Here is a 15,155-nt window from a genome sequence, read left to right as displayed (position 1 = left end):
AGAAGAGGGCATCAGATCCCATTACAGATGGTTGTGAGCCACCATGTGGTTGCTGGGAATTGAACTCAGGACCTCTGGAAGAGCAGTCAGTGCTCTTACCCACTGAGCCATTTCTCCAGCCCCAGGAATGTGATCTTAAAGAAGTAATTACATTAAGGCAGTGACTCTCAACCTTCCTAATGCTGTGACCTTTTAATACAGTTCTTCATGTTGTGGTGACCAGCAATCATAAAATTATTTTAATTGCTACTTCTTAACTGTAACTTTGCTACTCTTAGGAATTTTAATATAAATATCTGTGTTTTCCAATGGTCTTAGGTGGCCCAAGTGAAAGGATAGTTTGACACCCCCACTCCCCACCCCCTGCCAAAGGTGGTTGAGACTCACAAGTTGAGAATCATTGGGTTAAGGTGACCTTGCCCTCATGAATTAATTCAGTTGTCACAGAAGTAGGGGCTAATATGGTGTGAGTGTGTTCCTTATAAAAAAAAGTTTTGTGTATGTTTCTCTTCCACTGAATATGTGTGTGTGTGTGTGTGTGTGTGTGTGTGCGCGCGCGCGTGTGCGTGCACATGCGTGCATGTGACAGTGAGACAGAAATAGAGATAGGGAGAGAGAAGGCCATTACTAAATTTTTTTTACCCCTAGATGTTCAACTTCCCAAACTTTGCAGTTAGAAGAAATAAGTTCATAACTTAGATCCTAGCCTCCAGAATCATAAAATAAAATGAACCTTTATTTGTATAAATTACCAAGTGTCTGTAATAGAAAAGAAAGTAAGATAATTACTAAGAATAAGATTTTTTGTTATTATTATTTACATCATTATTATTTTGTCCTGAGTCTAAGTTTGCTTAAAACTCACTGTGTAGCTAAGTATTAACATTGAACTCTAGTTCCTCTTGTCTCCTCTTCCAAAGAGCGATAACAGCCAAGTACCACCATATCCAGCAAGAACAGATTTAAAAAAAACTTTAAAGACAGGGTCCCACTATGTAGTCCTGACTAGCCTGGAAGTGGATTAGTAGACCAAGATAGCTTTGAACTCACAGAGATATGACTCCCTTTGCCTCCTGAGTTCTGGGATCAAAAGTATGAGGATTGTGCTACCAAATCCAGGAGGTTTTAAAGTCTGGCTAGACTATAACCACATGTAAACCATTTAGGCTTTCTATTTCTGTAGCTGAGAAAGGAATTGAACATAGTACACATCTTATTAATTACAAATTATTATCAAATGGGTAATTTAACGAGCCTTTAACAAAGTTGTTAGCACACAATAAATATTTAATAAGTACAATTAGTGCACAGTAAGGCTGCTTACTTAATAATGAAGACAATGCATAACTATAAAAATGAAGTAATGAAGCTAGGCATCATAGCACATGCCTTTAATCCCAGCACTCAGGGAGGCAGAGGCAGGCAGATCTCTATGAGTTTGAGGCCAGCCTAGTATACATAGTAAGTTCTGTGGTAAGCAGAGCTATATATAGAGACCCTGTCTCAAGAAAAAGAAGAAAGAACAACCCAGTAATGAATATTTTCTGAATAGTTAACTTAATCACAGCCTTTCCCTCAAAAGATCTACTTTGTCATTATGGATATATATTAAGCATTATGTGTTGGCAAGAGTTTCAAAGAAAAAACACATACCCCTTCTCAGCCTTGGACTATTTAGCTTATAAAATCCACTGAGTTTAATTACAGCCACTTGCACACACATGGGTATTATGTTAATGAATCATGGGCAACTTACAAATGGTTACTCCATTAAAGAGAGAGGACTCTCCTTTCCTCAGCAACCACGAACTGTCAATACTGCCTCAGCTGGTGATGGGGTAGTTTGCTTTCTTTGCATGCCAGTACACACTCAGGAGTAGAAGGTAAGGTTTCTTTAAAAAATGTTTCATTTGTTTATTTATAACAGAGTTTTACATATTACAGGTTGGTTTCAATCTCTTTATATAGTGGATAGAAAACCTTGAACTTCTGATCCTCTTGACAGCCAGTTCCCAAGTTCTGGGATTTGAGGTGTATGCCACTATATCTAGTTTACTAAGGGCTGTGTGTAGGTTAGACAAACTTTCTACCAACTGAGCCATATCCTAAGCTCTGATCAGTTCAAATACGCTTCCAGGACTAAGTCAAACATTACATTTTAATGGTTAAAGTCTCCACATGGTGAGCTGGTTTTCCTAGTTTAAATTCTGGTTTTATCTAATTTCCATACGACCTTAGGTAAGAAACCTTGAATCCAGAGAAATGGCTTAGCTGATAAAAGAGCTTGGTATACACACTTGAGTGACAGAACCCAAATTTCAAGAACCCATATAAAAACTGCTGAATGTGGTTGCATGCACTGGTAATCCTAACATTGTGAAGGAGCAGGACAGGAGGACCACTAGGGTTTGCAGGCTAACATCCTAGCTTCCAGTTCACTGAAAGAACCTATCTCAAAAGAAGGAGAGTGATAAAGCAGAACACCCAATTTGTGTGCACAATCTTTGTGTATCTGCACCACAGATTAAAAAAAACACATTATTAATCTGTAAGAGGGTGATAATTCTAATGAGGTTATGATGAATAAATGAAGAATAAAGCCTGTTATAGAATAAGTACACAAGTTCTTCCAAAGGCTTCGTAATGTGGTTTGTGGTAGAGAGCTTGCCTATCTGTTCTAGGCCCTAGGTTCAACCCCTAGTAAAACAATAAAATAAAAATAATGCAGAAATCCTCAAAATTCAGAGTGGTAGCCCATACCTGTAGCCCAGGAGGTGGAGGCAGGAGTATCTCTGTGAGTTTAAGAGGAGCCTGAGCTTCAGAGTGGGTTTCAAGGCAGTCTATGCTAAGAAAGAAGTCTCTGTCTTTGATAAAGATGGGGAAGGTGGAAGTAGATGTTGGTGGCACTCCAGAGGCAGAGGCAGAGGACAAGGCCAAGGCAGACAGATCTCTGTGAGTTTGAGGCCAGCCTGTTTTACAGGGCCAGTTCCAGGACAGCTAGGGCTACATGGGGAAATCCTGTCTAAAAAAAAGTGGAAGGTACTGAGTTTGTAACTCAGTGGTAGAGGGCTTGCCTACAATACAGGAAACCAGGTTTGGTAGCACCCATCTGTAAATACCAGGACAAAGGGTGTGAGGATCAGAAATTCAAGGTCATCTTCAGTTACATAGCAAGTTTGAAGCTATCCTAGCTTACATAGGTTGACCTTGTCTCAACATAAAAAGACTACTGTAAAGAGAGGCCCCTTGGTCTTGCAAACTTTATATGCCTCAGTACAGGGGAACGCCAGGGCCAAGAAGTGGGAGTGGGTGGGTAGGAGAGTGGGGGCATATGGGGGGGGGTTTGGGATAGCATTTGAAATGTAAATGAAGAAAATACCTAATTTTAAAAAAAAGGACTACTGTATGGAGTCAGATGTCAGCAACATAGGTTATTTCTAATAGTTTATTAGACTTGTGGGCTAAAATCAGTCACAAAGATCTCTCATAGTGAGTATATTTATCTTTTAAAATATAACAACACTAAACAAACCTCACCTCAGAAGTTTTACAAGGTTCAAACATGAAAAAATATGGAAGTATATTGATTAAAATATAAAAGCATGCTAGTGGTGACATACACCTTTGATCTCAGCATGGGGAGGTAGAGGCAAATGAATTTCTGTGAGTTCAAGGCCAGACTGGTCTACAGAGCTAGTTCCAGGACAGCCAGGGGTACACAGAGAAATCCTGTATCGAAAAAACAAACAAAACTCCCCTCACAAAAGCATAAACCATTAAAAGAGTTTGTGTTTAGATATTAGAAGCATTTCTAACATTTCTAACTCAAGCACACTTACCTGAGGATCTCCTGGATTGGTGTATACCTATGTAAAAATGAATTACAATTAAGTAAAGTCCTTACTTTGGACAAAACTATACATTAAAGTATTAAGTTGATTTAGTGAAATAAAACAAAAATCCAAAATTATCTTTCCAATAAAGTATACTTCCCCCCCCCCCCACAGGATACATCAGCTGATTGAATAAAGTGACAAAAATCATCTGATAGTTTCAATGCCATTTAATAAAGGGAAAATTTGACAGTGTTAAAAAATACAAGTACTTACAGCTAGAATGATCATCCTTAGCTGAAATACAACAGAGAACAAAATCTTAATTGTATTCTATAAAATGCATTTTCAAGATGGATCATAAAAATTCTTTGTACTAGTTCAGAGGCTCGGGAGTACAACTCAGCAGTAGAACATCCACTTAGCACATGCAAGATCTTGAGTTCCATCTTTGGTGCTTCCCCACCCCCAGAGAAGAATTTTTATTCTATCTTTTAAACATTTCTCTCTCTCTCTCTCTCTCTCTCTCTCTCTCTCTCTCTCTCTCTCTCTCTCTCTCTTTCTGGAGTGGGGTGAGGGCATGGTGCTTTATCAGAGTCTCACTAAGTATAAGTAGCCTTGGCTGTCCTAGAAATTGCTATGTAGTCCAGGTTGGCCTTGAACTTAAAAGAGATTCACTTGCTTTTGCCTACTGCCTGCTGGAATTAAAGGCCTATACCAGGACACCCAGCACTCAACATTTACTTCTGAAAACAAGTAACCACTGTGGAAAATACACTTCATGAGTATTCTCCCAAATAATTTCTTTTTGCTTGGCTTTCTGATGGCTGAAATTCATGTCAGCATTTTATTTCCCTCTGTTAAGAGACAGAGGCAGGAAGATCTTTGTGAGCTTGAGGTCAGCCTGGTTTATATAGTGAATTCCAGGTTGTCAGACCTACAAAGTGTGACCCTGGCTCAAAAAAGAAATAAATAGGGCTGGAGAGATGGCTCAGTGGTTAAGAGCACTGACTACTCTTCCAGAAGTCCTAAGGTCAATTCCCAGCAACTACATGCTGGCTAACAACCATCTGTAATGGGAATTGATGCCTTTTTCTGGTGTGTCTGAACAGTGTAGTCATATACATAAAATAAATCTTTTTAAAAAAGAAAGAATAATAAAAGTAATTCCAGTTCTCTATAGTTTTCCTAAAATGCTTAGTTATTTATCACTATTAGAAAATATTTATTTCTTTTTGTTGCTGTTGCTTTTTGAGACAGGGTTCCTCTGTGTAGCCTTAGCTCTCCTGCAAATCATTTTGTAGACCAGGCTGGTCTTGAACTCAGATATCCACCTTCCTCTTCCTTCACAGTGCAGGAATCAAATGGTTTTGTTCATCACTGCTAGCTTACTAATGTTCCGTGTGCCAGAATGTATATGGTGTTCTGTATTTACTATCTTAGTGGGAAGCTAGAGACTGGGGGTAAAAATTCACCTTCATAATTTTAGGATTGGACTCATCTGTACATACGACATAAAACAATACTATATAAAAAAGGTTTGTAGTCTATTGTAAAATCTTAATTAAAATTTCACTACTGCTAGGTAGTGATGGCACATGCCTTTTGATCCCAAAACACAGGAGGTAGAGTTTGAGGTAGAGTTCTGAGTTCGAGCCTGGTCTACAGAGTGAGTTCCTGAACAGCCAGGGCTACACAGAGAAATCCTGTGTTTCCTGAAAAAAAAAAACAAACAAAGAAACAAACTATCGATCCCACAAAACTTCAATATTTTCACATACTGACATGATTTCAAATCCAGGCTAGTCTCTATAATGAGTTCAGGCTAACAGTGGCACAGAGACCCTGACTTAAAAACTGAAACAAATATAAGTTTAACCATTTCATAATTTGTGTCAATTTAATTTGAACTACACAGGAAAATTTATTTTGCTGTGCTGAGAAATGAATTAAGGGCCTTGTATATGTAAGATAAATACTCTGTCACTGATATACTCAGCCCAAGGAAATTTATTTTTAGATTTTAATTAAGAAATAATTTATAGGTTAGGTATAGTGCTGCACACCCTTAATCCTAGCACTCTGGAAGCAGAAGTAGGCAGATCTCTCTAAGTTCAAGGTCATCCAAGGAAACACTGTAAGACCCTGTTTCACTTGATAATAATTATTATTACTTATTGCTAGCCATGATGGTACATGCCTACAACCTAGAACTTGGGAAGTAGAGATGAGAGGATCAGAAATTCCCAGCTGTTTTCAACTTTGTAGTCAATGCATGCCAGTCTGGGATACAATGAACTGTCTTTAAAAACTCATAAAATCAGAACAAACTACTAAAATACTAATTTAAGCATGGTTTAAGAATACATGTAAAACTAATACAATGTTTTAAAATGTTTAAATTCATTTTTATAAGTTAATATGTGATATTAATGTTAATGACTGAGTGCTAATTTGTTAAACCTAGTTGGCAGAATTTGTTTAGTATTAACTGCATTAGCTTAAATGAATTGAAGATTGGACTTTAAAATATTCAAATGCAGCCAGGTATGGTAACCCATTATCTTTAATACTAGCAGTGATACACTGGTCTCTACTGAATTCAAGGCCAATCATTTGCTACATAGCAAATTCTAGGCCAACTAGAACTACATAGTGAGATCCTATCTCAAAAATAAATAAATATAAATAAATAAATAAAATATTTAAATGTGGGGTGGTTAAGAGCAGTTAAGAGTACTTGCTGTTCTTGCAGAGTTTTGTTCCCAGTACCTATATTGGGTGGCTACAGCCACCTGTACCTCTAGTTCCATGAGATCCAATATAGACACCTTAAGACATGTGCACACACATGTATACATCCATATAAATAAATAAAAATAAATCTTTAAGACTACCCACATGTTCACATTTTTTAGTAATCAAGCCTGGTCTATATGAAGTTAGTTTAAATTACTGTCTTACTACATGATAACTACTGTTGTGTCAATAGAGAAGGGAAGAAGAGATGTGAAAGACTTACATATTTCTTCTGTAAAGCATCATAGCATCCTAGCATCCTAAAGAAAAAGCCAAATATATTCTTTTATACTTAATACATTTTCAGGAACTAGTTCTTTTCATAAATCTCTATATTTACCTTTAGAAAATAAAATAATTAAAGCATCTTTTTTATTAACTACCTTAAAACTAAACAAAATAAAACAAAGAAATGGGCTGGAGAGATGATGTAGTGGTTAACAGGGCTTACTGCTCTTGTAGAGGCCTTGGGTTTTTGTCCCCAGCACCTACAAGATAGCTCACAACTGCCTGTAACTACAGTTGTGGGGTCTTATACCTTCCTCTGCTTTTCTTGAGCATCTGCACACACATGGTATACTTACATGCACTAGGGCACATAGACTTAAACAATTTTTTAAAACTTTAAAAAAGAAAAACCATCCAGGCAGTGGTGGTGCAAGCTTTTAATCCCCTGCACTCAGGAGGCAGAGCCAAGGCAGATCTCTGAGAGTTCAAGGCCAGCCTGGTCTACAGAGTGAGTTTCAGGATAGCCAGGGCTATACAGAGAAACCCTGTCTCAAAAATAAAAAAATATTAAAAAAAGAAAAACAATAACAATGAAGTAGAAATATGGAGATGGGAGGACAGAAGGGAAACTATAAAATATCTGACAGCTATTTGTACAGTTATAATAAAAATGAATCCTATTTACATGGAGCATGAAATTTAAAAAATTAATTACCCAGGGTTAAAGGGTTAATCAATAAAATCTGGTTATATACTGAAAAGTATTCAACATATAAAGAGTATGATTAGAAAAATAGTGATTTTCTGCCTTTAGGTATTCTTTTACTTACCACTTCACTAGCTGTGAAGAACCTGGACAATTTTTATCTTCTTTCAGAATTTTGACACAGAGATCTTAATGAAAAATGAAATAACTACATAAGTAATTATAACTAGTTAATTAATTAATTATATTTGCTTTGTGTTCTATGTGTACGTGTGTGGATATACCATGTATGTGTGGCATATGTATGGCAGCCAGAGACTTTTGAGAGCTGGTTCTCTCCTTATACCATGTGGGTTGTGGGGAGTTAACTCAGATCATCAGGGTTGATTGCAAGTGCCTTTAACAGCTGAGCTATATTGTCAGCCACAACATTAAATTTTAAATTATATTTTCTTTTTATGAATTATAGGTATATTATTTTTGAGACAGAATCTCATTATGTAGCCTAGGTTGGTCTTGAACTCATAATCCCCCTGCCTTAACTTATCTAGTATTGGGATTACACAAGTGTGTACTACCCACCTGACTCATTATAGGCATATTATTAGTGGCAGCTTCCAAATAATTGGTACTCTTTACTATAAAATGCTATCATAGTGAGTAAGGATTTAAGTTGGTGGGTAGGAATTTTCCTATTTCAGTGGCTTAGTTGGTAAGTGCTTGCCTAACATTCACAGAGTCCTAGGCTGAATCTTGAGCACCAAGTAAACTGGGTGTAGAAGTACATGTCTATAATCTCAGCCCTCAGACAAGAGGCAATGGGAACCCAGAGTTCGAGACCAGCCTCAGCTATATAACCAGTGCAAGGCCAGACTGGACTACTTAATACTTTGTCTGAAAAAATGGGGGCGGGCAGAATAGTGCACAGTATTAAGTCTAATCTCCCAGAGGACCTAAGTTAGATTCCCAGTACTCAAGTGGCAGTTCACAGTAATTCTGGTTCCAGGGGATCTGATGCCCTTTCTGGTCTCCAAGAGCACCAGGCACACACAAGGTATACATACATACATGGAGGTAAAACAACAAAATAAAATAAATTTAAGAAAATTTGCATATAATTTTTTTCATTCAATGATTTTTCTGATAGTCTTAGAATGTTTGCTATAAACTCTTATTCTACTGAAATATTTTGTAACTAGACTAAAAGTTGACTCTCAGATAAGGACTGCAGAGGCACAACATGTAACACATTGAAAAGGACTGAAAGCACCACTGTCTCAGATTCTTTAGTTCATAAACAGGGTTAGCTATTTCATAAGACTGTAGTATGTTTGCTAGTTTGACACAAGATAGCATTATCCAAAAGAAGGGAACCTCAATTGAAAAAATGACTCCATAAGATCCCACTGTAAGACATTTTCTTAATTAGTGATTGTGGGAGGGGCCACCCTTGGGTTAGTGGTCCTGGATACTATAGGAAAACAGGCTGAACAAGCAACGAGGAGCAAGCCAGTATCCATCACTTGTCCATGGCCTCTGCACCAGCTCCTGCCTTCAGGTTCTGGCCCTGCTTGAGTTCTTGACCTGCCTTCCTTCAGTGATGGACTATGATATGGACGTGTAACCCATATAACTTCTTTCCTCTCCAACTTGCTTTTGGTTATGGTGTTTCAATCATAGCATTAGTAATCCTAATTAGGACATTTAGTATATGAGTTGATAAGATAGTAATCATAAGGGCTGGCAAGGTGGCTCATCGGGTAAGAACACTGACTGTTCTTCGAAGGTTCTGAGTTCAAATCCCAGCAACCACATGGTAGCTCACAGCCACCTGTAATGAGATCTGATGACTTCTTCTGGTGTATCTGAAGTCAGCTACAGTGTAATTATGTATATAAATAAACCTTTGGGCTGGAGCAAGCAGGGACTGAGCAAGCGGAATTGACCAGAGCGAGCAGAGGTCCTAAAAGATTCAATTCTGAACAACCAAATGAAGGCTCACAACAATCAGTACAGCTACAGTGTACTCACATAAATGAATAAATGAATGAATGAATAAATAAATACATCTTTAAAAAAAAGGTAGTAGCCAGGCGTGGTGATACACTCCTTTAATCCCAGCTCTCGGGAGGCAGAGGCAGGCAGATTTCTGAGTTCGAGGCCAGTCTGGTCTACAAAGTGAGTTCCAGGACAGCCAGGGCTATACAGGGAAACCCTGTCTCGAAAAACCAAAAAAAAAAAAAAAAGATAGTAATCATAACATAGTGGTTGGCATGTTGTCTAGCATATAGTTGGAGCTCAATTTTATATGCAAAGAAAGGAATTACTGTAGTATAAAGTAGATGTGTTTTATTTCCTTTTGGGAAGTTTTGTTGTTGTTATTGTTGTTGTTCTATTTTGTAGCCCTGACTACCCTAGAACTCTATATGTAGAACAAGCTGACTTCAAACTTAGACATTTGCCTGCCTCTGTCTCCCAAGTACTGAGATTAAAGACATGGGCCACCTCACCCAGCTTAGGACTTTAGTTTTTGACATAGGATTGAAGTATCTCAGGGTAGGCCTCCAACTTGCTATGAAGCTGAGGATGATCTTGAACTCTTAATCCTTCTAACTTTACCTCTCAAATGCTGGGGGCAATACATGTAGTGGTTTGAATAGGAATGGCTCCCATAGACCATGAGTTTGAATGCTTGGCCATAAGGAGTAGCACTATTAGGAGGTGTGGCCTTGTTGAAGGAAATAGGTCACTGTGGGGGTGGACTTTGTGGTCTCTACACCTAAGCTATGCCCAGTGTGGCACACAGTCTCCTGCTGCTGTCAAATGAAGATGTAGAACTCTCAGCTAGCTCTCCAGCACCATGTCTGCTTGCATGCTGCCATGCTCTCTGCCATGATGATAATGGACTAAACCTCTGAACAATAAGCCAGACCCATCTAAATGTTTTCCTTTACAAGAGTTGCCATGGTCATGATGCTCTCTTCACAGTACTGAAACTAACTAAGACACCATTCCTGGCTATATTTTGCTTCTTTAAAATTGCATAAACACACATGATGCCAGTATAAAAATTTTAAGCAACATTTAAATCTGTTTACTTCAATTGCTAAAGGTCCAATGTTAGGTAAAGTTATGTTACACTTGCAAAATTGAGGGAAAAATTACAACTAAGTGGTTTTGAAAGTATTTTATCAGTGGAAAGAGAGGCCCATTGGTCTTGCAAACTTTATATGCCTCACTACAGTGGAACGCCAGGGCCAAGAAGTGGGAGTGTGTGGGGGGGAGTTAGGGGGAGGGTTTGGGGGTAGCATTGGAAATGTAAATGAAGAAAATACCTAATTAATAAAAAAAAGTAAAAAAAAAAGGGGGGGGGGAATCCACATAAATGGAGATGCCCTTTAGAGGTGTAAATTTCTCTCATACAAAAGTATCTTTCCCATTGTTTCCAGAAAAAAATAAAGTATTTTATATCCCTAAAAAAATGTTTAAGTGCAGAAGATGTAGCTCAGCAAAAGAGCACATTTTTAGCATGTATAAGTCCCTGAGTTTGATCCCTAGAAAAAACAAACAACCCAACCTGCATTATGAATGTGGCTTTATACATTAAGAGCACAAAAAAGGAAACACCTAAGTTGATTTGTATGGCTGTACAATGGAATATTATTCATAGTGAAAAGGAATCAATTATTAATCCATGTTACAGTATTATGATTAAGTGAAAGAAGTCAGTAAGAAAGAACATACTGCATGATTCCTTTTAAGACAAATATCCAGAATAGGTATATTCACTGAAACAGAAAGCAGCTCTTAACCTCGTTAGGAAGAGAGAATGATTTATTGTGGATGTATCAGGGGAGGGGGCAGTGGTGAAATTTTCTAAAATTATGATGGTAATTGCATAATGCTATGAGCACTGTATCATTGAACTATATACTTTGGTGAATTATCAGGTTATGTGAATTACATCAATAAAATTACTACTAAAAATCACATTCTCTAAGTAAAGAACAAAGAAAGTCCTAAGTATTGTAGATTACCATCCAGATATCTTGTCCCATAAGCACGTTCTGGAAATATTCCTCTCAAATAGGTGATGCAAGATACTGAAACAGCTAGGAGCCTCTTCACAAACATCAAAGACTGATGCTCAGTTGATATCTTATTGGGAAATACCAATGCACTCTAAAATTCAAGGGAAATTAAAACATTTTATTGACATTTATTGAAAACAAAGCTTCCATGAGTTTAAAAGCAGAGTCTAGTTTTGCATAAGCACAGTACTTTCCTAAATAGTTCTCCAAAATCATCATCCCCAAAAAGTTACTGCAAATTATAAGGTGCCGGGGTGTGTTCAGGGTTAACGGCCCAAGAGTAAAGCAAAATGTGTTTAACAGAAATAAGCATCCTTGAGATTTCAGGGCATGGTGGTGCAGGCCTTTATTCCCAGCACTTAGGAGACAGAGGCAGTTGAATCTCGGTGAGTTTGAGGCCAGCCAGGTCTACAGAGCAAGTACCAGGACAGTCAGGACTACTCGGAGAAACCCTGTCTCGAAAAACAAACATTCAGAAAACCAAGAGAAAGAAATGCACTTGAGGGCTAGTCAGCAGTCAAGAGCATTGCCTGCTCTTGAGGAATCAGGTTTCATTCCTGGCACCCATACAGTGGCTAACAGAATTTTACTTTCGTTCCAGGGGATCTGACAGCACAGGTCCCACATAGTACACAGACATACATACATACAAGCAAACCACCAGTACAAAATAAATAGAAAAAAAAAAAAAAAAAGCAGCACTTTGAGCCATGGGTGGCAGCAAATGCTTGTAATCCCAACGCTCAGAAGGCAGAGGCAGGTGGATCTCTGTGAGCAGAGCCTGGTCTACATACAGAGTTCCAGTCCAGCCAGGGCTTCAGAGTGAGATGCTATCTAAAATAATAATAAATAATAACAACAACAATAATAAAGAGAAAAACAGTCTCAGATAGAATTTCCTCTCCTTAGTGGCACAGTTCTAAGTATTCACTCTCTTCACGAACAGCAGCTAAAAACCATTATTAGGAAAAGAACCCCCTAGAACAAAACACAATCACTGGGTTCATACATGGATTGCTGAGTGAAAACAAGCAGGACTCAACCTTACTTGCACTTTACAACTGTCACATTTGGCTGGTGAGAGCTCCAACGAAAGAGATGCCACTGAATGAACAACTTATGATACTATACTAAATGCTCAAAAGATTTCTACATTACTTATTTCCTTAAAGAATGTCCTAATACAATTAAAGCATCAAAATACTTGACTCTTATAAACAAAATATTTACAACTTCAAGAAACTCAGTTAAATTAATACATATTAAGTCATAAGAAATCATACCAGGGAAGCTGTCCTCTGCAACTGCATAGTGGCCATCTTCCAAGAAATACTTTCTTCAAACATGTAACACAAATATAAAATTTAATTTCAGATTTAATTTTTATCTCTAAAATTTTATCTTATTACATATAGGATTTTTATCTTAATAAATTTCAGAATTTTACTTAAAATGCAATCTTTAAAAAGTCAATGTAGCCAGACAGTGGTGGAACATGCCTTTAATCCCAGCACTAGGAAGGCAGAGGCAGGTGGATCTCTATGAGTTCGAAGCCAGCCTGGTCTACAGAAGGAGTTCTAGGACAGCAAAGGCTAAAAGTCAATGTATTGCTCCAGGGTGTGGTACATGCCTATAATCCTTACATCTAAGATGCTGAGGCAAGAGGATCAGTATTTCAAGTTTATCCTTGGCTGGTTAGAAAGTTGTAATCCAGGCAATACTGTCTGAGACCTTGTTTTTTGCTTTTCTGTTTTTTGTATTTTGGGGGTGGTGGTGGTGCCTGATAATTTAAAAATAATTATATCAAGAAAGTCAAATCAGATGACTCCTTTATCAGGCTCAGTATGCATTGTTGCTCTGAAACTATAAATGGGAAAGCCAGGAGGGCACAAGATGGTTGAGCTGGTAAAGGAGCTTGCCTCCGGGCTGATGATCTTAGCTGGTAGGAGCAACATGGCAGAAGGAGCAAATTGATTCCCATAAGCTGTCCTCTGACTTCTACACATGCCATGGCATGTTCACATATACTCCCCTCCCTGATATGTATTGAAAACATTTTTGAGGTCAGCAGAAAATACTATTTAAAAAAATTTTTTTTCTCATGTAGCCAAGAATGAATTTTCTTTCTTTCAAGGCAGGTCTCTCTACATAGCTCTGCTGTCTGGGAACTCTCTCTGTAGATTAGGCTGGCCTCCGAGACCCACCTGTCTCTGTCCCTGCCTTGCTGGTACTGGGACTAAAGGAGTGAGCCACCACACCGGGCTTTGTCTTGAACTTCTCATCCCTCGGCCTCCACCCCCCTCCCCCCAGTGCCATCATGCACCACTTATTCTCAAATCTTAATTTATATTTTGAGACAAGGTCTCACTATGTAGCTCTGGCTGGCCTGTGACTTACGCTATGTAGAGCACAGCGGCTGACACTCCACCCACCTTCTGATTCTTTTAATGACTGACTCTGAATTCCCAACTATCTTGGTAAACCGATTTAAATTTCCTTGCACCCTGGTCTCCATTTCGTCTGTTAACATGAGAATTCAAGTAGAAGTCCGCACAAAATAAGAGACCAGACACGGCTGGAAACCGTTAGTCCCATGGCGACTGCCAGCTGCTCTCTTCGCCCCCTCAGGACCCGCTTCGGACACAAGCACACAAAGTCTCCCAAATGTCTGCTGTTCGGACCGTAAGGAACCTCAGAGGGCGAAGGGCCACAGAAAAGTGACTAAGGGATGACAAAAATGAAGAGAACCAAGCCGAAAAGAAACATACTTTACGCACCGCCTGAGAGAAGCGTCCGGCAGCGACAGGCAAGAGTCTCGAAGTGCGGCGCTCCGGTCAGCACGTGCGCAGTGCGCATGCGCCTTAACTGTCACTGGCACGTGGCACACCCTTTGACCTCAGGCCAGACCACTATTCCCGCCAAAAGCTGCGCAAGGCCTGCCGGGAGCCAGGCTCGCAGCAGGGCTTCAGCGCCGTCCCCAGCAATTCCAAGGCCTGAGCGGGGTCAGGTCGCTGAAGGTACAAAGCCTGCTCGACACAGCTGGCTCCCCAGAGACCCGCGGTGTCCCCACACCCCGGTGTTGCTGTTTTCTGCTTTAGATTTTGTCACTTTTAGATGATTGTTAGATTTTCCGGTTGCTGTACAGTCTCCCCATCCAGTTAACGATGCCTTTGAGGAAATCAGTCGTCTACCAGTCTGCTTACTTAGGTTTTTATTTCTGTTTAATTGATTTCAAAGCTGAACCGTGGCGGTGCACACCTTTAATCCCAGCGCCCGGGAAGCAGAGGCAGGCAGATTTCTATGGTCAAGACCAGCCTGGTCTGCAAAGTGAGTTCCAGTACAGCTAGGGCTACACAGAGAAACCCTGACTCTGGGAAAAAACAAAACAAAACAAACCCAAACCAAAAGAACAAATAGTTCTTAATTCTTAGTGTGTGTGTGCCTTATTACATTCATTTGGAGGTTAGAGGACAGTACTTGGGCATGCTCATACCACAG

At 39.1% G+C, this 15,155-nt stretch overlaps 1 protein-coding gene across 4 annotated transcripts in view; it reads right to left on the bottom strand.

Moving 5' to 3' along the window:
* Nucleotides 1-14,502, bottom strand: part of Hormad1 (HORMA domain containing 1) — a 29,298-nt gene extending 14,796 nt beyond the window's left edge. Inside the window, exons 1-7 of one of the 4 annotated variants that reach the window (XM_021158160.1) lie at nt 14,435-14,502; nt 12,941-12,993; nt 11,604-11,748; nt 7,691-7,754; nt 6,856-6,892; nt 4,110-4,130; nt 3,840-3,866 (exon numbers count right to left, since the gene is read on the bottom strand). In XM_021158160.1, the coding sequence (XP_021013819.1) occupies nt 3,840-3,866; nt 4,110-4,130; nt 6,856-6,892; nt 7,691-7,754; nt 11,604-11,748; nt 12,941-12,976 (330 nt within the window). In that variant the 5' untranslated portion in view covers nt 12,977-12,993; nt 14,435-14,502. Of the gene's footprint in view, nt 1-3,839; nt 3,867-4,109; nt 4,131-6,855; nt 6,893-7,690; nt 7,755-11,603; nt 11,749-12,940; nt 12,994-14,425 lie in introns of all 4 variants that reach the window. The other 3 variants (XM_021158163.1, XM_021158162.1, XM_021158159.1) reach the window with 3 other exon arrangements.
* Nucleotides 14,503-15,155: the final 653 nt, after the last annotated feature.

Source organism: Mus caroli, chromosome 3 (genome assembly GCF_900094665.2).
Source record: "Mus caroli chromosome 3, CAROLI_EIJ_v1.1, whole genome shotgun sequence".
Lineage (NCBI taxonomy): Eukaryota > Metazoa > Chordata > Mammalia > Rodentia > Muridae > Mus > Mus caroli.
The sequence above is the reverse complement of the archived record's forward strand: the minus strand, read 5'-3'. Positions and strand labels throughout refer to the sequence as shown.